This window comes from Cynocephalus volans, chromosome 5 (assembly GCF_027409185.1).
Source record: "Cynocephalus volans isolate mCynVol1 chromosome 5, mCynVol1.pri, whole genome shotgun sequence".
Lineage (NCBI taxonomy): Eukaryota > Metazoa > Chordata > Mammalia > Dermoptera > Cynocephalidae > Cynocephalus > Cynocephalus volans.
In genome coordinates, this window is record NC_084464.1 from 109,274,155 (window position 1) to 109,293,857 (window position 19,703).

Genomic DNA, 19,703 nt, shown 5'->3' on the forward strand with positions numbered 1-19,703 from the left:
ACTTAAATTTGGCCATGTAAGGCAGTATATGTACTGGCTGAGCCTACCTCTGGAGAGTTCCCACTGACTAGGCTTGGTGGTCAGGTCTACAAGAGGTGCTCTTGCAGTGCAGGTTTCCAGATGCACGTACCTTTCCTTCATCCACCAGTTCTGCGATGTCATCTAGGCATGGACCACTGGCCATGAAAAAGGCCCAGCGATAATGAACTCCTTGCCAGAAATGCTAAATAGAAGAAAGCAAAACATGTCAAATATAGAAAAGGATAAAATCCAACTAAATGCAAATTCAGGGAAAAGCATTTTCTGGATGATTAAGACACACAAACTGATTTCCCATTTCATGCTGACACAATGAGTTGCATACCTAGCACCTTAGCACAGTGACTGACAGATAGTGAATGCTCCATAAATGTTTAATAAATAAATGAATGAATAAAGATATGCCTGTGTTGACTCAGATTTCTTCTCCAAGCTGTGACTGATGAGCAAGTAAGCACAGGAAAGCTCACCTTAAAATGATAGTCTACATAGTCCTACATACTGGACTTCTTCCCTAAGAAGAATTAGGGCCTGAGACTCTAGGCTTTCCCTATTAAGGTTTGAATAAAGCTCAGAGGCACCAGAAAAGAGATTTTTACCAAATTCAAAAATGCTTTGGGGGTAATCAGGCATCAAAATATGATCTTAGACAGAAATCTAATCACAAAATTTTTTTCTGGCTCTGACAGGAATAAGGCAGCCTTAAAGGCATAACCAAGTGTCAAGTTCCTTGTGCATCATGGCTGGGTCTTCCTCTGAGTTATGGCGAATACCAAGCCATCCACTCTATCATGGGAAAAAACCTCCAGATGAGGATGAGCAAAAATCTTACACCAAGAGGGTTCATGACCTCTCTACTGCCGTATACCCACTCATAATTGTTATTCTTTATGTCAGAGGTTGTCAGAGGTAGTGGGCCATTACTGAAACAGCAAGAGAACTGAGGTTCTCCATGATACCTCAACAACTTGCCCACCCAAACTTCATCAGATGGGAGCTAACCAGAGGTAGTTCGGGTCAGCCAGTACCATGTCGTGGCCCTCCCCACACTTCTTTCCCACTGAGCTCACCCTCTGCCTCACAATCTCTCAGCATGGTATGAGCTACTACCACGGCATGAGGCTGGCAAGTGCAATGGAATTCCCCTACTACCCTAGCTCAGGCATTTACCAGTTCTGTCATTTTGGTCAAGATACTTATTTCAGCCTGCTTCCTGGCCTGTAGAATGATGATCCCACCACCTAGCTCACAGGATTGTTGGAAAGACTGTTGGAGAATGTATATAAAATGCCTGATGTAGAAGGAATTCAATAAATATTTGTCGAGTGCTGAAAGTAAAGCTTATTGAGAAAAGACTGGGACAATACCAAATCAGAGTTTAATGTGGAAAGAAAGAAGAAAAAACTAAGCTGTTGCCTAGGCAAAGCTTCCCAACTGGTGTCCCGGGAATGGCTTACTGTTTTATCCTATAGTTTACAGTTTAATATATAAAAATTGTGAGAGTTAAAGAAGTCATCATTACTAATTACCCCAAGACAACATATAAACAGAGTCAAGCTTACCCTAAAAAAGGTGACAAGATATTGACTCCCCCCAGCCTTCAGGGTAGCATGGCAGAGCCAGGGCTGGCAGAAGTCTCCAGATAGTTTGCTCTGGGACCAGAGCAGCCTCAAGATGCTGTCCCAATACTATCATTTCCTACGTGTGTAACAGCCTGAATGAGGTTGGAAAGCACTGGTCTAGGCAACTAACTTAAGAAGAAAAGAGAAAAAAATACCATTTGAAGGCTATGTGGCTAGATACCAGAAGCACTGAGAATGTCCCAAGCTCACAGTGGGCCCAGTTAAGGACAATCACAAAAGACCCATTCAAGTACTTCTCCCTGTGGTCTGGCCTCATGAACTACAATTAAAACATTCTGGTAATTGTTTAGGGTATTAAAGAAGGAGAAGAAATGGTCACAACTGCCACGTCTACAGTTCTTCATAGCATGTTACCCTGTAAAGTGAAACGTGTAGTTTGCAGTAGCAGAATTTTTATATTCTGCTACAAGGGGTCTGTATTTTTTTTCGTAGGCCGTTGTAGGAGAGAAAGTAGACCACGGCATGCAGGAGAGTCAGAAGCATGACAATGAAGCTTTAACTGCACACAGTCTCAGAAAGACCCTGGAAACTACTTAAAAGGTTTTCACATGAGATTACCACTATCATCTTTCAAGCAGGCGCAAAAGAGAAGAGTTGTGCCTGTTTTACTCTCAGAGGACAACTCTGAAGGTTAACTTGTAAGGCATCTCCCTGGAGCACAAATTGTGAAATCCTACAGAAAACTTAAGCTTACAATTTTTTAAAGCACTGGAAAGTCTGGGTTTTGTGAAAAGAGAATAAGAAGCAAAGGACAGCTAAGATCCCTTTCTCCGCCTCAAAGTACCCTGGGGACACTGTTTCTGGCTGCTGTCTGAGTCAAACAAAGATAAAGAACGCAAGAGTGCAGCGCTGGGTCTGTTCGTCTCTATTACCCACACATAGTTTGTAAGAATTGAGTCGTGGTCTTCTCTATCACAGCCTTTCCTTACTACCTCTAAGTATTTAGTTAGCACACAGAACTCAAGAGACCAGAGTCCTAAATTTTGCCCTCCAGAAGGTCCCAAATTAATTTCTAGAATAAAGAAGCTAAATATAATTATTAAGACAGTCATCTCACAAACTTGGGTCAGTGTTGGCTGGGCTGACACAGTGACTCACAATCGTCTCACCACTGAGGAACCTTCGAGTGCCTTTTTCCTGAGTCTGAAGTATTTTGTCCAATTACAAAAAAGTAGAATTTAGCTTTATTTTTTTTCTATCACGTATTCCATTTCAACACTAATTCAGATTTTCAACCAATGATCTATAATTACCAAGGGTTTGCAACGTGAAATCATTTAAGCCTCTGCGCCCACCATGATGACAACAGGCTCACATTAAGTAGAGAGCAGACTCCCAAGCTCTGCGATCAGTCCTATAACTAAGGCTAGTCTCCAAGGCCTACCACTCACTGGATGTGTTCAAACTGGGTGATACAGCTCCACATAGCCCTGGCAATAGTAGCCCCATTAACAGAGTCAGGATGACCAATCAAGTCTCAGAAACTTCCATGATGCCATCATAGCTACAGTTGCTTATTCACATGGGATATGCAGGGTCACACACGATGGTTCTATTAGCCTTTGTATCTCATTTCCTTCAGAGTACAATTTCTCTCAGGTTTTCGAAATTCAAAATAATGCCCACAGACCACTAACAGTCTGAAAGCCCCAATCTGGGAATCACTGGTATGTCCCAATGCTACTACCATGAAAACAGCAGCTATACACTGTCTAAATAAAGTTTCTACCTTTATATACAAGAGACTCTATGTGTTAAGACTGGAGAAACACAGAAAGGGCCATCAGTACAGGCAAGAAGGAAGCAGAAAGTGTACCAGATGGAATCAATGAAGGTAATAATAGCTAATGATAAAGGCTAACATGTAATAAGAACTTCTTATGTACTAGGTATTGTGCCAAGTTCTTCACATGGATTATCTCATTTAATCCTTACAACAATGCAGTAAGGTAGATATATTATCAACCTCATTTTATAGGTGAAGACATTGGGGCTTAGATATGTTAAGTAACTGGAACAGGGTCACACAGTGACTAAGTAGAGGTCAGAATTTGAATGCAGTCAGTGTGACTCCAGAGACCATGCTTGCAGGCACTGTGCTATGCTGCCTCCAAGAGAAGGGAAGCCAGCGAGGCAGCACACCAATTTCCAGCAGCATGAGGCTCCCTCTTGCTCTCACCAGCCAACACTCTGCTTCCTACCTTTAATGCCTTAGAACCCACAGTGACTCCTGTCTGCAACATGCCATCTGCTATGCCCAATCGGTCCATGTTCAGTAGGAAAGGAGTCACCAAAGTCACATAGGTGGCTCCTGACCATTTCTTGAGAAAATTCAGAGCCCACGTTTCGGTGGATCCGCCAACATTATCAAGGATAAAATCAAACCTGGAGAGGAAGAACCAAATCAAAACATCCTTGTCAGTCTTCAGGCTGGGCTGATCCCTCTTCACTCCCATTACCAGTTGGCTCTAGGGTTTATTTCAGTGACAGCTCACAAACCCTGCTGTATGTACTGCACCATCCAGCAGAAGGGTAGTTGCTTTGACAGAGAAGAAAGGACTCACCCACTCACTGCATCTATGGTTTCCTCCAAGGTAAGTCACATACGATTAATTTTTTGTCATAAAATCGTATCTTTTTCTAATACTTTACGAATGACCTGAAGTGGTTCTGAACCAACTGTGATTTTGACTACCTAAAATAGCCCCTTACAACAACAAAAATTATCCAGAATGTCAGCAGTTGAGAAACTAAGGTAGCCAGGGTTGAGAAACCCTAACTTAAGCTTTGTAGAAAACTGCAAAGCTGTCATTCAACGTTAAGTCAAAGTATTCTTTAATGCACATAAATACTTGAAGGAAAAGTATGTAAGGTTTTCACCCATAAGAATGATTTGCTTTTATTCCATAGTCAGAAATGCTTGTAGAAGCATCTTCTTCACCTTCTAGAATTTTCTATTTTGGTTTCATACATTGCATCAGGATAATGCATAAAAAGAAATCAACAGTCTGCTCTCAGTCTTCAGTTCTGCTCTAACATGCCAAAAAAAAAAAAAAAAAAAAAATCCAGTCGTAATGGAATACACGGAACTGACAGATATCCAGCTCCTTAAATCTAACCTAAAACTGCTATAATCACTACACTCTACTTAAAGGGAACAAAAACCCAATGAAGCTTTTAAATGTTTTTGAAAACGAAGATCTATTTAGAAAATACATGCATATAAATTAAGCAAATCAATTCATGAATTCCTTTTTGGTAAATCTTTTTTCCCTTCTAGATTCATCTGGATGAAGTCAAACATCAAAGCTTCTAAAACCAGCTTTGGCCAACTTCATGGATCTTGAGTCTTTCATGGCACTAAACTAAAGAAGAACAAATAAAAATTGAAGGACATGAAATGCAGGAGAATGATCTTACTAGATGATTATTCTTCTTAGAAAAGTTTCTACTTCATTCCTAAATGTTGAATAAACAAATATAAGGATACTACTTAATTTAAAGAAAACTTAAGGGCAGCCTGGTATTATAGAACAGGCAATATTTGGAAAAAAAAAAAGTCTGTAGACCAGGTTGTAGACCCAGCTCTCCCACTAATGATTACTGGCATGACCTTGAGCATGCAAAAAACTCATAAATCCTCTGTTCTTCATTAATCTTCTGTCCCTAATTTCCTCAACTATAATAAGATAGGGTTGGACTGAAGGATTTCAAAGCCCTTTCTTGCTGTAAAACTCTAAGATTAAATATCTAAAAAGCTGCTATCTGGAAGGAGGAACAAATTTATTCTAGATAGATTCAGAATTTACTCTATTCTAGATAAAGATCAATTTAACTAAAGCTGTTAAGAAAAAAAGGAGCAGTCTGCGTTTGTAAGCGAGTGGGGTCCCACTATGAAAGTCCAGGCAAAAGAGGTAACACCACTTGCCAGAGATGCCGAGGAGGGGACTGTGGCACTGAGTTGGGAGGCTAGACTGAGTGTCCTCCAGCCTCCCATCTGTCAGGTTCTCCTGTTCTCTTGCAACAAATTCCAGACATGTATAAAACTTAAGGTAGACAAAGGGGAATGGTTTGGCCTTGCCCTCAGTGTCATGCTGCTATTCCTAGCAGCAGAAGATACCAGATTAATCTAAACTATCACTATCTCGAAGCCAGATCTCAGAGGCCTGTCACGCCCTCACTTGATGGGGCCCAGAGAGGCTTAGGCCCGACATGCAGGCAGGAGGGTAGCTGACAAGACCTCTGCAAGGGATAGAGTTAGTCCTCAACTGTGCAAGCATGTTCCTGATGCAGGAGCTTGATATTTGCTGTTATCTCCAGTTGAAACAATTGTTTTCTTAGATTCTCTCAATAATTAATTAAATATTGCTGAGCAACTACTATGTGCTACTACACTGTTCCAGGTGGAGAGATACAGCAGAGAACAAAACAAAACAAGAAAATCCCATTCATGTGGCTTGCTCACTGAAGCCTCAGCCCAGACGTCACTTCCTCAAAGAGCATTCTTTAACCGCCTACGTGTAACAACCTCCTCTCCAGTCATTTGTTATCCCCTTTCTCTGCATCAATTTTCTTCAGAGCACTAACCACTAAAACCTCCCCAACTAGAATGTATACTCCACGAAGGGGACAATTGTCTTGTTCACCACTGTATCTGGTGTTTAGAACATCACCTGGCAAGAGTAGATGCTCCATAAATAGCTGCAGAAATTATGAGTTGGCTGGCTGCTCCTCAGTGCACTATCTTACTACTGTTGGGAGCTGGTGGCACTGGCTGAGAAAGGACAGGCAGTGTCAGGTGGGGGCTCCCTTTCTTTTTTCTTTTAACCCAGGAAATATACTTCTGACATGGGCAAGAGTAATTGGCTTCTGAAAACTAATTAAAAAAGGAAAATCCTTTGAAATAGAAGCAGTAAAAGAGCTTTCCAAATACTCCCTGGTTGTTCCCTCAGCTTTAGCTGTCTTAGCTCAATGAAGATCAGGTAATAAGCTGGAGCCACAGTGAGGATCAACAGGGCTTGAGAGAATTCCTGAATCTGTTCCTGTTGCGTACATCAGGCCAAACCACAGCCTGTTCGGACATACTGAGAATGTCCACAGTGCTCCCATTACCAATATTTACACTTACTTTGTTTCTCTTAAGCCCTCATTAAGCCAAAACCCTAAAAGCGTGTTTAGGTTAATCATATCTTTTCATGCACTATTCTATATTCTTCCTGTGGTGACAGATGCCATAGAAGGGAACATACTTCCAATTTTGCCTTCAGGCCTCTTACAAACCAGCAATAAAAGTAAGTTAACTTAAAAACTAGCAAGAGACAGTACAAACAAAATAATTTCCTCAGAACATACCATATCATGGTACTGTACTGTATTAATATCTGGAATTAAAACAGAAACCAACCTAAATAACTTGTAATGACATGAAATGTTTTCATAGATTCTTTGCTAAGATTCCGACATGACTTGTAAGGCCATCAAACCATCTCAGACGTACAAAATCAACTGTCCTTATTCACACCTTCCCAATGTGAACACTGTCGTAATACATACGGTTTTACGGATTTCAACTGCTCTTCCACATTTCCAGATTTGTAATCAATTACATCATTGGCCCCAAGCTTCCTTACAAGTTCACTGGCATCTTGAGAGCAAACTGCTGTCACATGTGCATTCCATGCTTTCATTATCTGCCAAAAAAAAAAGGTGGGGGGGGAGTAGAAAAACTGCCTTTTAAAAAAAAGTTGGCACCATGTGTACATATATCATACTGATCTCTAGAGAACTTTAGGTACCTTGTCTTACCAAGGACTATAGGAAACCATCTGTCAGAGACTAGTAAAAATGATTAAACTTTTTTCACTAAGAGAATCCCAAGAAATAGATCTCCTTTTTCCTCTCTTCCAATTCAGTCAGCATGAATGGGAAGCCCCTAGCACCATCTGGGTCCTCAAAAGGCATAGCACCCAAACCCTCCTTCCTGGAAAGGCCTTCTGCCCCATATAAAGGAGGCTTAAGAAGCCCTGCTCCCTAATGAGCCAGCCAGTTAAACACCTGACCACAACAGCAGCAGCCAATGGGCTCCATCCTCTTCCTGGAGGCTTGGGACACTGGTTTTTTTGTTTTATTTGAGATAAAATTCATATAACATAAAATTCACCATTTTAGCAATTTTAAATTATGTAAAACAGTGGCTTTTAGTACATTCATAACATGCAACAATCACCACTAACTCCAGAATATCTTCCTCACCCCAAAAAATACACCTCACACCCATTAAGCAGTAATTCCCCATTCCTGCCTCCCCCTTAACCCCTGACAACCACTAATCTGCTTTCTGACTCTAAGAATCTGCTTATTCTGGACATATGATATCAAGGAAATTATACAATGTGAGCTTTTGTGCCTGGATTCTATTACTTAGTGTAATGTTTTGAAGGTTCATTCATATTGCATCACTGTAAAAAGATTCACTCCTTTTCATGGCTGAATAATGGTCCATCATATGTACATACCACATTTTGTTTACCCATTCATCAGTTCACAGACATTACAGTTATTTTTACCTTTTCACTATAATGAATAATGCTGCTATGAACATTAGTGTACAAGTTATTGTTTGAATGTATATTTTCATTTTTCTCAGGTATATATTGAGGAATGGAATTCCTGGGTCATATGGTAATTCTAGGTTTAAAATTTTGAAGAACCAACAGTCTTCCACAGTGGCTGCACCTTTTGGTATTCCCACCAGCAGTACATGAGGGGTTCCAATTTCTCTACATCCTTGCCAACATTTGTTATTTTCTGTTTTTGTTTTTATTTTTATTACAGTCATCCTAGTAGAGATGACATGGTATCTCATTGTTTCCATGAACTTATTGGCCATTTGTATATATTCTTTAAATGTCTATTCAAGTTCTATATATATATATATATATTCTATATAAATATTCTTTAGATGTCTATTCAAGTTCTTCGCTAATTTTTTAGTTGGGTTGTTTGTCTTTTTGTTGTTGAACTGTAGGAGTTCATTATATATCTGGCTATTAGACCCTTAACAGATTAATGATTTGCAAATATTTGCTCCCATTCTGTGGGTTGCCTTTCCACTTTCTTGACAGTACTCTTTGATGCACAAAAGTTTTTAATTTTAATAAAGTTAAATTTGTCTATTTTTTTCTTCTGTTGCTTGTGCTTTTGGTGTCATATCTAAGATCTGTTGCCAAATCTAAGGTCATGAACATTTACTCCTATGTTCTAAGAATTTTATGGTTTTAGCTCTTATATTTAGGTCTTTGACCCATTTTGAGGTTTTTTTTTTTTTTTTCATATAATGTGAGGCACAGGTCACATTTCATTCTTTTGCACGTGACTATCTAGTGGTCTCAACAGCATTCATTGAAAAGACTATTCTTTTACCCATTTAATGGTCATGGCATCCTTGCCAAAAATCAATTGACCACAGATGCATAGGTTTATTTCTGGAAACTCAATTCTATTCCATTGATTTATACGTGTGTCCTTATGCCAGACCACATTATTTTGATTACTGTAGCTTTGTTTAGTACTAAGTTTGAAATCGGGACATGTGAGTCTCCAACTCTGTTTTTTCTCAAGATTGTTTGGCTATTTGCGGTCCCTTATAATTCCATATACATTTTACAATAAGCTTGTCCATTTATGCAAAAAAAGGCATTTTGATAGGGATTGCACTGAATCTGTAGATCACTTTGGGGGAGTATTGCCACCTTAATAGTATTTTGGCTATTGCATTTCTGTACACATTTTAGAATCAGCTCATCAATTCCTACAAAAATGCCTGCAGAAATTTTGACTGGAAACCAGTATTGGTTATTGGCATTGGTTGTTTCCTACCAAGTTGCAAACTTCCATCTTCCCGCACTACCCATTGTCTGTCTCTGTAAAAGCTTTCCTACGTTTGTTATACAGGACATCCACACATCCACTCACATAGTAACCACTGGAAAGGTTAATACTTCCCTCTACATTAGAACATTTCGTTTCAGAAGAGCAAGCTGAAATTACAGTGCATTACCAGACCTACCTTTCTCTCAGCTTTTAAGGAAAAATAATTTATAATGTGAATTTATAAATTCATGTAAACAAAATCTTTCTATTCACAGGATTAAAGTTATTTTACCTGTATAGCGAAAGTACCAACACCACCAGAAGCACCTAAGATTAAAACACTGCAATGCAAAAGAAACCACAATTAATAAGAATTGTAAGCAGATATAATTTGATAAACAAATGTTTTCAACATGTAACTGTTTCAATGATAAACAGTCCCAAAAGCAAATAAAGTGATTTAGCTTCCCAAGATTATATTACACAAGGAATTTTATTTTAGGTTCACCAAGAAGCTTTAAAGTTAGACATTGTATGAACTCTACCAACAATATCAAATACCAAAAATACCAACAATTTTATACATTTTTTAGGTAGCTCAAATGGTACTTTGTAACATCTGCCTCACAATTTTTCTAGGCTAAAATTACCATAGCTTCCTCTAGAAGGAGATTTGGAGCCCTTTAGCTGTGATAGACTTAGTTGCTCTGTAAGAAAAACCACATTTCTGACCACATTCCCAAGTGGAATAAATGTCTTTTGTTCAGACATGTCCTATCAAGCTCACCAGCTTTCATAAATGGAAATCAATCTCATCCTCAATTTGGCTTCCTGTTAAAGCAGATGAATGTGTCCTATCAGCACAACCATCCTTGTCTTCCAGGTTCTCACTATGTTTACTTACTGTAGTTCTCCTGTTACTCAATACCAGGAGGGCTTAGCCTGGAGCTTATGCATGAGTCAGGTGAGGGGCCAGGGTGAGGGATTACGAACCCTCTGAAAATGTGAATTTCCTAAAATAACACGCAAAATGTGGTGTGATCATGTATATGTGCATTGGCAAGGAGCGGGATCTAGACCTATCACCCATTTCCCAAAGAAGGGTATGATCCAAAAGAGAATCAGTGGTCACGAATCACTGCTTTATTCACTCTTACATTTCATTTTTGAATTAAGCAAGAACTTCAGGAAATTGCCTACTTGGTCTGCATGGTTTCAGGTCCCCCCAAAATTGTACTGAACTGCACTTTGGTGCTAGAAAGTGCAGAGAATTTTGCCACCTATCTCTAGCAACTACTTGGATCTTGGAACATGTATTCTATCTACAATCTTAACCCTAGTTTCATTTCATTTTTTTTTTCTCTTATCCAAATCACAAGAGGCTGGTTTTTACCCTTTATATTTTAAAAGTTACTACTAAAATTTCTGAGCCAGTGGTTCCCTTTTAAATTAATATCATTAAATGTAAATAAAACAAGTCCCCTTGCAAATTATGTTCTTTCTAAAAGAGTAACTTTTAGTTTCACAGAATTATAAATTGTGAAGAACAGATGAAACTTTAAAGATCCACTCCTCCAAAACCCTCCAATTCACATTTTTTATAGCTTTACAATTCCTAAATGGGGGGAAAAAGCATTAAAACCACCTCACAGATATATCCCAAAATTAATTCGCCCATGAAATATTTTACCCTTACTTTTGCCCATTCTTATAGAAAGGTAGCTAGTCAAACTCTCATTTAAGTTCTTCACAATCTAATCATTTCAACTCTCTAACTTTTCCTCTCACTACTCCCTGAACAGAACTATCCTATTCAAGAGACTCCAGTCTCCTCGCACTTCCCCCCAAAACCTGTGCACACTGGCCCATTCCTCTAGGCTCTAGAATGCCCTGACTACCTGCTAAGGTCTCCCTTCCCTTGAAGGCCCATGTCCTGTTTTCCTCCACAATACCCTTGACATAGCCCAGAACCTGATATCTGTGCAACATACTTGGCATTTGTCACACTGTTAACTTACATACATTCTGCTTCCCAAGCTATTCTGCAAGCACTCAAGAACAGAGACCTCATGTCATACCATGCACTAGCCATACTACCCTGAATGTAGCAGATGCCTGACCAATGTTTCTTGACTTAAAAAATCATCCAGTCAGCATTATATCCTACAATCAAGGTAACAATTGCTACTACCTCAAGTGAGGGGATCACCTGGCTCCTTGAAGAACTGCATTAAAGTTTCTTCCAGTAAAGAAAAGCTTGAAATTAATTCTAATTTTCTCCCTGTGAATGCTGGCTATTAAACATAATGGCTGCTTAAGGACCAATTGCCAGACCCAACTGACCTCATTTTTGTTAGTTCCTCTTCCCCCCATAATCCTTGATCCAATGAAGCCTTATTCCCTCAAAAAAGCAAAAATGTATTTCATAGCAGGGTTTGGCAGAAGAGGGTGTGGTTCAGCAACAGCAGCTTCAGTTCCTGACATGGCCACCTGATGGCGCCCCCAAAGTGCAACACAGGCAAGGAGCAGGCCCAAGGAAGTGCTGTTAGCTTGTAAAGATGCCCTGGGGACACATTATTCTCTGATACCGCAAACTCCATTCTTTGTGCAGGTTCAACTAGGGACCATATTTTTCTTCAAAAAAAGAAAGTCCTCAAAAGGACAGCAGGCAGAATAAAATTTCAAGGCACCAGCAAGTCGGTTGATCCTCTAAGGGTTGAAGTCGTGTGGCTGAACTAATTCTTGTACTCTTCAAAGCACTTTAGTGCAAAGGGAAAATGCTGCTGTTGCTTACTTCCTGACAGCCCTTCACTTGAGTACTATACCATGGGAATACTTTTTACCTAGCTTGCTATAATGGCCACCCTACATATTCAAACCACATTGAAGTAGAAGCCTATTTGTTATAGTGAAGAAAGTTGTATTGTATTGTCTGTTGGTTTATATAAAGTGCCCAGGAAATACGCTACCTGCAAAAAGCACTACAATGCAAAATTAGCAAGATTTTTAATGACATGTCTCTTTATATTTTACTTTATTTATGTTTTTATTTTAATTAATCAATATACAATGTAGTTGATTTTCATGTCCCTTTACCAATTCTTCCTTTCCCCCCTCTAACTTCTCCCTCCCCCTATCAACATCATATCTGTTCACTTGTCTTAACCAGTTCAAGGAATTGTTGTGTTTTCTCTCCACTCCCATTTGTTTGTTTGTATATTTATTTATTTACATATTTAGTTTTAGCTCCCACAAATAAGTGAGAACATGTAGTATTTCTTTCTTTCTTTCTTTCTTTTTTTTTTTTAAGGATAGTCAAGTGAGCAGTGGAAGCTCTTACTTCTTAGGCCCACATATAGAGCTTCTTTTGAAGTCAGTGGGGATTACACTACTGGCAGATATAGAAAATATGGAGAAAATACAAAAATGCTGCTTATGCATTCTTAAACCCTAAAATCTAACTTGCTCTGTCATTTGTCTCATCTCTGAATTCCCCCTAAACATACATTAAGTTACTAAAGCAATGTTGGCTTCTTTTCCATGATGAATCACTTTTTATTTAGCATTTGGATACCTATGTCCTCTACAATCAGTTTTCAGTATTATGATCTTATGAGGCAAGGCATCAACACCTTAACTGCCTTACAAATAAAAATATATGAAACACACTATAAAACAGCAGGAGACGCAGAAGTATGGAACCATCTTTCAAGTTTCTATATTCTAGCTTAGCCACAGAAATCTTTGAACACAGGGCTGAATATCTAGAGACCTGGGTTCTAGTCTCAACTCTTTCACTAACGGAATCCTTAGGCTTCCTATTCATCACCTCTGAAATGATGATCACAGAGGTGTACTCTAGGAGTCAAACGAAAAATATGTGGCACTTTCAATCTAATTTAAACTTATATTTTGTTTCTTCACCTTTCTAACACAGAAGTATATGACATTCATGATTCCCCCAAACCAAATACTTGTGGGGGGAAAAATGCCACATCACAAGATTAGAGTGTCATCTTTTAAATTCTAATGGCTAGAAACAAAGATGACTTAAGTGTGGCTAAATCTTCCATCAGTAGAAACAAATAATCCTTAAAAAATGAGGGTGATGCTAAAGATGTATCTCATTTTTCAGCTTCAAACACTACTTTTAAATCTGGGGGGAAAAAAGTCAGTGAAAGATAACAAAGCATATCATAATATGCTAAGTATATTCCTTAAAGCAAGTGAGAAACTTAATCTGTACATTTGGGATAAGAGAGCTACAAAACAAATCAACCAAACATGACCGAGATTGCCTGGATTTGTGTGTCCTCCTCTAACCCTCTGTAATTCATGTAGTCATTCCCCAATTTACAGAAGAGTTCATGTGTGAATTAGCTGTTTGGAACTTTAAACACATTTTCCCATGAAAACAAAGCTATTTATAATACACTTTGGCAAAGTGCCCAGAGTAGCAGTTTATAAAGGTTTAGTTAACCTATAATAAGCCAGGAACTTCATACACAGGATACAATGGTTCTGTTATCTGAAATGTATTTAGAATTTCAGCCAAGGGTTCTGGGAATGTATCTCCCCCAATGGGATAGACAGTGAAAACTGTCCCAAATCACTGGTTCCTTCAATCTTGCATAGCATCAGAGGAAGGGAAGGAATGTTTGTGATGGGCGGCAACAAGGTGGATGAGAGAGAGAAAGTAGCATGGTCAGAGAAGGATTTACCATGGAGCCAGTAAAGCCAAAGCTTGGGGCCCCGCACATTTGCAAGGCCCTGAGAGGAGCTCTAGCAATATATTTGCATAGACATGTTTCGGCAAAATTTGCAAAAGTGAGATATACTAATCACAATCAGTTATGACTGCTGTCTCTTTCCACTCCTACATTCCCTCCCTCATAGTTCCCCTCATGTCACGTGATATTAAATTTGGTTAAAGGGAAGTTGATTTGGAAACACATTTGCTTTGGGTTTAGTAGGAAATACTGATGTGGTTCATAATCACTTCTGCCAAGAGTTAAGTTATCACTAGCTGTCCTGGGTTAAGAATGCCTTTGGGAATGGTCCTACCTTTCACTAAGTCAACTCACCTAAGCATCGTGACATTTTATTAAGATAAGACTGAGTACCACTGTGCCCAGCCCTGGATTATGTGAGCAGTGAAGGAGAAATAAGGTTAAACAAGATTTGAGATGTATGGAACCAAAAGCTAGTCTGTGGAAAAATCTTTCAATTAAAAGACACAAAAACTTACAATACATCATTAACAAACTTGTTAATAAGGATTGTCAATTAAAATACAATAGTATTTTAGGTTTATTCACTACACAAGAAAATTTGAAATGCCTTGAAACCCTACAGCTCATATATAAAAGAAACTTTGAAGACATCGTTCCAAATTTAACAACAATCCTAAATTGTACATGACATGAACAATAATGAGCTGTGCAGTGGGAGGGGAGGGAGCAGGGTTTTAGGAACAATATCTAGTTTTGGCTTAAGGTAAATCACAATTAACTGACATTAGGAATATAGAGGAAGAGTCAGGGTAGTAGTCAGCAAGCCTTGTCATGCACAGTTGAGTCTGAGACACAAAAGGGGACATCTAACTGGAACTCAGGAGAGAGATTAGGGTTAGAAATACAGATCTGCAAGTTACCAAAATATAAATAGAAGTGGGGAATAGATGAGATAACCCTGGGAGACAGAAAGGAACGATGGAGTGGAACACTGGGAAAATAGCACATTGAAAGGACTGGAGGAAGGGGGGGCACTTTAAAAAAAAAAATGAAAAGAAGTGGTCAAAAAGGCAAGGAGAAAACTAAAGGAGTCTAGTGTCCCTGAATCAGAAGAAAGGGTGAGTATTAAAGAAATGGTCAACAGTGCCAGATACTGCAGAGAGGTCAAGTAAAATAGGAACTGAAAAGGGCCATGGACTTGGCAACTTAGCCAGTTATGACCCTGGTGAGGGCAGCTGCAGTTGAATGGCAAGGCTAAAGCTAGATTACTGTGCCTCGAAGAGTAAAGGACCTCTAAACCTCCCAAGACAGCTACTGCAGTCACTTAGAAAGCTAATCTGTAAAATACAAATTGCCAAGAGTGAGGTTTTTACCCTTACCTTAACTGAGCCCTCCCGGGGTTCCCTGGAAGGAGGCCTGGGAGCCCAGCAAGACTTATCTGCATAACACTGGCCAGGCCAGAGCCTCCATCCTCCTCCCCTCTTCTCCCCCAACCCCACAATTTCGTCCTGCAAATAAATGGCAGGCATTTTTTTCTTGTTCCCCCTTCCGCTCTCACTCGACCACCAATGGGTGGCAAATGAAAACCCAAAATCCACGAGAGTGGCAGGAGTGGAGAGTGGGGAGAAACAGGTGGGTAGCGGGGTGAAGAACAGGCATTAGAAAGCATGTGAAAGAAGGAAGCTGCTATAATAACCAGGCGGTCATTTTAATTTCAATGTAAGCACAAAGGTGGGGGGTAAATCCAATGTTTTTGAGTTTATAAACAGAATTAATCAGATACCTAATTTACACCTATATGATAAAATTTTACTGTCATAAAGCCTAATCTCGAAAACGAAACAGAGAAAAGTATTCCTAAATTCTCTGCATTGAGTTTTAAATGTACATAATTTAAAAGTGAAATTTATTTTGTGGAGGAGGAATAGTTAAATTTCTAACACTTTAATATTTCCCTAACAGAGTGAATTACAACTTTCCCAGCAAGAGATGGATTTCAGGCACAGCATGAGAATATTCAAGTGCACCCATGACACTACTAATATATAAAACTATCAGATAGTAGCATATTCAAAAAATATCAGGTGAAAAACTTTTTAAAAAATTTCTACTCATTTTGAGAGCCTAAATTATCTCTGTATTCCTACTGAATAAATCATGAAGAAACTACAGATTGGCTAATAACAAGTAATTTCAAGTGACGTGTTCTAGTGATGCCAAAGTGTGGACAAAAATGACAATATCATATGACATCAAGATTAAATTATCCCCTCAGTTCACCGATATTCTGTTGTTGCAAAAATATAATTATATAACAAAAAAGGAAAAGATAAACACCATTGAACTCTTAGAAAGCTTTGTCTTAGTTTCAAAAAAGCTGTTATAAAGAAATCCTATAAAATATTCCAAGGTGCTAATGGGTGTTTTTGTCTTTTTTTTTTTTTTTTTTTAAATTAACTGGTTAGAAAAAACAGACTGTTAGTCCTTGATAACAAACACTGACCTGCTTTGTGTAGACTAAAGCATGCCTCAAGGCCAATAGCTAACAGAAAAAGATTAATTATTGCCTAGAGAAGCCAAAATGTGCTCCATCGATCACAATGAATAGTCAAATTGAAAAATCAATTTTTTGAACACTGGAACCTCTGAGTTTAAGTATAATAAAATCCCATTATGCAATGTCTACATTAGAAGTATTTTTACAGCATATTAAGGTGCTCACATCTCTCATGTGATTCTCACAAGTAGTTGGAGAGGTAGGCCATTATTAAAATCCATGTGTAGTAATTTCAGTAGACTAATTTCAGTAAACTAAAATTTCTGAGAACACCAAGTGCCAAGTGCTATAGCCTGAATGTTTGTGTCCCCCATATTTCATATGCTGAAATCCTAGCCCCCAATGTAATGGTATTAGAAGGTGGGGCCCTTGGGAGGTCATTAGGTCATGTGAGCACAGTCCTCATGAATAGGATTAGTGCCTTATAAAAGACACCCTGGAGAGATCCTCGCCCCTTACAGCATATAAGGAGAACTGAGAAGTGCTGTCTATGAACCAGAAAGTTGGCCCTAACCAGACAGGGATCTGCCAGCATCTTGATCTCAGACTTCCCAGCTTCCAGAACTGTGAGAAATAAATTTCTGTTGTTTATTAACCACCAGCTCATGATATTTTGTTATAACAGCTTGAATGGATTAAGACACCAAGCTCTCAACTGCGGATCAGGACATATGTATCCTACAAGTCACTACGTATATAGGAATGTAGCAGAAATCCATGATGTGAATTACTAAGGCTCTTTACAAAGGACTTCATTCTACTTTGGTTGACATGTGGCTAAATCAATGAACAGACTCAATACAATATAATATATAATCGCCTTATAAGGTATAAAACTTTTCCAGTTCTCAAAGCTCTTCTTACAACCTACACTGCCCTACAGTAAATCAAAGGAAAATGCAAAGAGACCATAAATAGCATGTGGTCACCTGGTTAATGGGAGAGTGGAGAGTAGGACACAGGGCTCCAATTTCCCATCTCCAGGCTATTACTGCTTAAACAGAAGGTAACAGAACAACAAAGAATTACCCACAAAGCCAACAATAAACTGAGGACTCACACCTATGTATATGAGACAGCTAGATCTCTCTCTCTCTAAATCATTTCTACAGGATACTAAAAAAGAGCCCCAAACCAGCAAGAGGAATGAGAGTTCTCTAACCATATTGAACATATAGTCATGCAGGCATGGAAAATCTAATGTTTTTAAAGGACAAAAAAAACCCCCAAAACAATACAATAAAACAGCAATGTTGTTGCAGAGCCTACAATAATAATAAAGGTCTAACAATCTTGAATAGGATTTTTGCAAGGTTATTCACTAAGACAACCATTAGAAAAGTCTCTGTGGTCAAACTAATTTAATTTAAACAAACTGTTTGACCCAAATGGCAACTTCAGGAAAGATAAGCCACAAAAGCTTGAAAAATAAACAGGGTTGACCTTTAGAATAAATATTTGCCTTGAATTCTAAGATAAAGGATAGCACCTGATTAGATGAATAGTCCTCACAATGCTTTCAGAAAAACAGCTATTAAACGACAGTACTTTCAGAAATATAGTGATTAAACATTCTTTCAATTCAATGCTCTATCACCCAACACATTAAATGAAAAATGTGATGTTTCAAAATAGGAGTATAGCATGACACAGATTTTATTTTACTTGCACAATCCTTAGTAATAAAAAAGCCTGTTATTTAAATTTATTATAATTTGACCTATAGCTCTCTCCTTCTGTACAACCATTAAATGGTTCTTAGAACCCAGTTGTCTCACCAAAAATCAAAATCAGTCTTCCCTATGATGTCAACTTTCTAAAATACAAAGAACATTATAGTCTCCTTGCTAATAACGGTAGCCAGTTTACTGAGTGCCTCCCACGTGCCACGACCTGTGCCACCAGTTTTATGGGTATCTCATTTAGCCCTTAAAACAAACTCACAGAAGAAAGTGACTGACTTGGTCATCTGGCTAGAAAGTAGCAGAATCGGGGTATGAACTCAAGCACATGTCACATTTCTCGTCATTGTGTTGTTGCTAACTCAAACAAGCACATTCAAGGCACTAGAGAACCAGAATTGACCTAAAAGATATCAAGCACTGCACTAAAAGAACTCAAGAATATTCAGTAGTGTTTTGCAGTCCCTTTATATCTGGTTTTCCTAAAATATGCTAGTGTGGGACCAATTCTTGGTAACATAGTAGGAAAAAAAACCTTCACATCATTCTTCAGAAATTTTAGGGGTAATTCTTAACCTTTTTAGGAATTTGATAAAAGCTATGGATCTTCTTCTCAGAGATTCACATACAAAATTGTACATTATTTTATTTTACTTTTAGCAGCTGGCCAGTACAGGAATCAAAGCCTGGACGCTGGTGTTATCAGCACCAAGCTCTAACCAACTGAGTTGAATAATCAGCCGGCCCTACATTATTTTAGAAGGTTCAGACTCCTAAAGCCCATCTACCATCTCAGTTTAAAAACTCACATTTAATTGGGCTGAGAATTAACAGAATAAGGTTAAAAAAGTCCAAACTGACACAAATAGAGTTCTTTGGAAATTGTTTCAAATGTTAGAATAACTCTGCTCATATAAGTGATTCTAATTTCAATGCTTCTGACAAATATACTGCAAAGAAGTTACAGAAGGAAAGAAGAGAGGTTTAGATGCCGCCATGGATACACTCACCGTTTTCCTGTGCAATTCTTGTCATTCAGGCCACCAACCTTGTTTATGGCAGACCAGGCTGTGAGAGCCACATACGGCAAAGAGGCGGCTTGGATATGAGTGAGTGATTTGGGCTTGTGAGAGACCTAAATTTGAAGACAACAGTCAAAAATATGAAATGACTTACA

At 38.6% G+C, this 19,703-nt stretch overlaps 1 protein-coding gene across 2 annotated transcripts in view; it reads right to left on the bottom strand.

Annotated features, from left to right (window-relative positions):
- Window positions 1-19,703, bottom strand: part of RTN4IP1 (reticulon 4 interacting protein 1) — a 37,567-nt gene that overhangs the window by 9,599 nt on the left and 8,265 nt on the right. For both annotated transcript variants that reach the window (XR_010023650.1, XM_063097689.1), the window contains exons 4-8: window positions 19,537-19,661; window positions 9,847-9,895; window positions 7,236-7,372; window positions 3,884-4,067; window positions 131-223 (exon numbers count right to left, since the gene is read on the bottom strand). Coding sequence is in view for 1 of the 2 variants with exons in the window: in XM_063097689.1 (XP_062953759.1) it covers window positions 131-223; window positions 3,884-4,067; window positions 7,236-7,372; window positions 9,847-9,895; window positions 19,537-19,661 (588 nt within the window). In the remaining variant the exon portion in view is untranslated. The remainder of the gene's footprint in view (window positions 1-130; window positions 224-3,883; window positions 4,068-7,235; window positions 7,373-9,846; window positions 9,896-19,536; window positions 19,662-19,703) is intronic.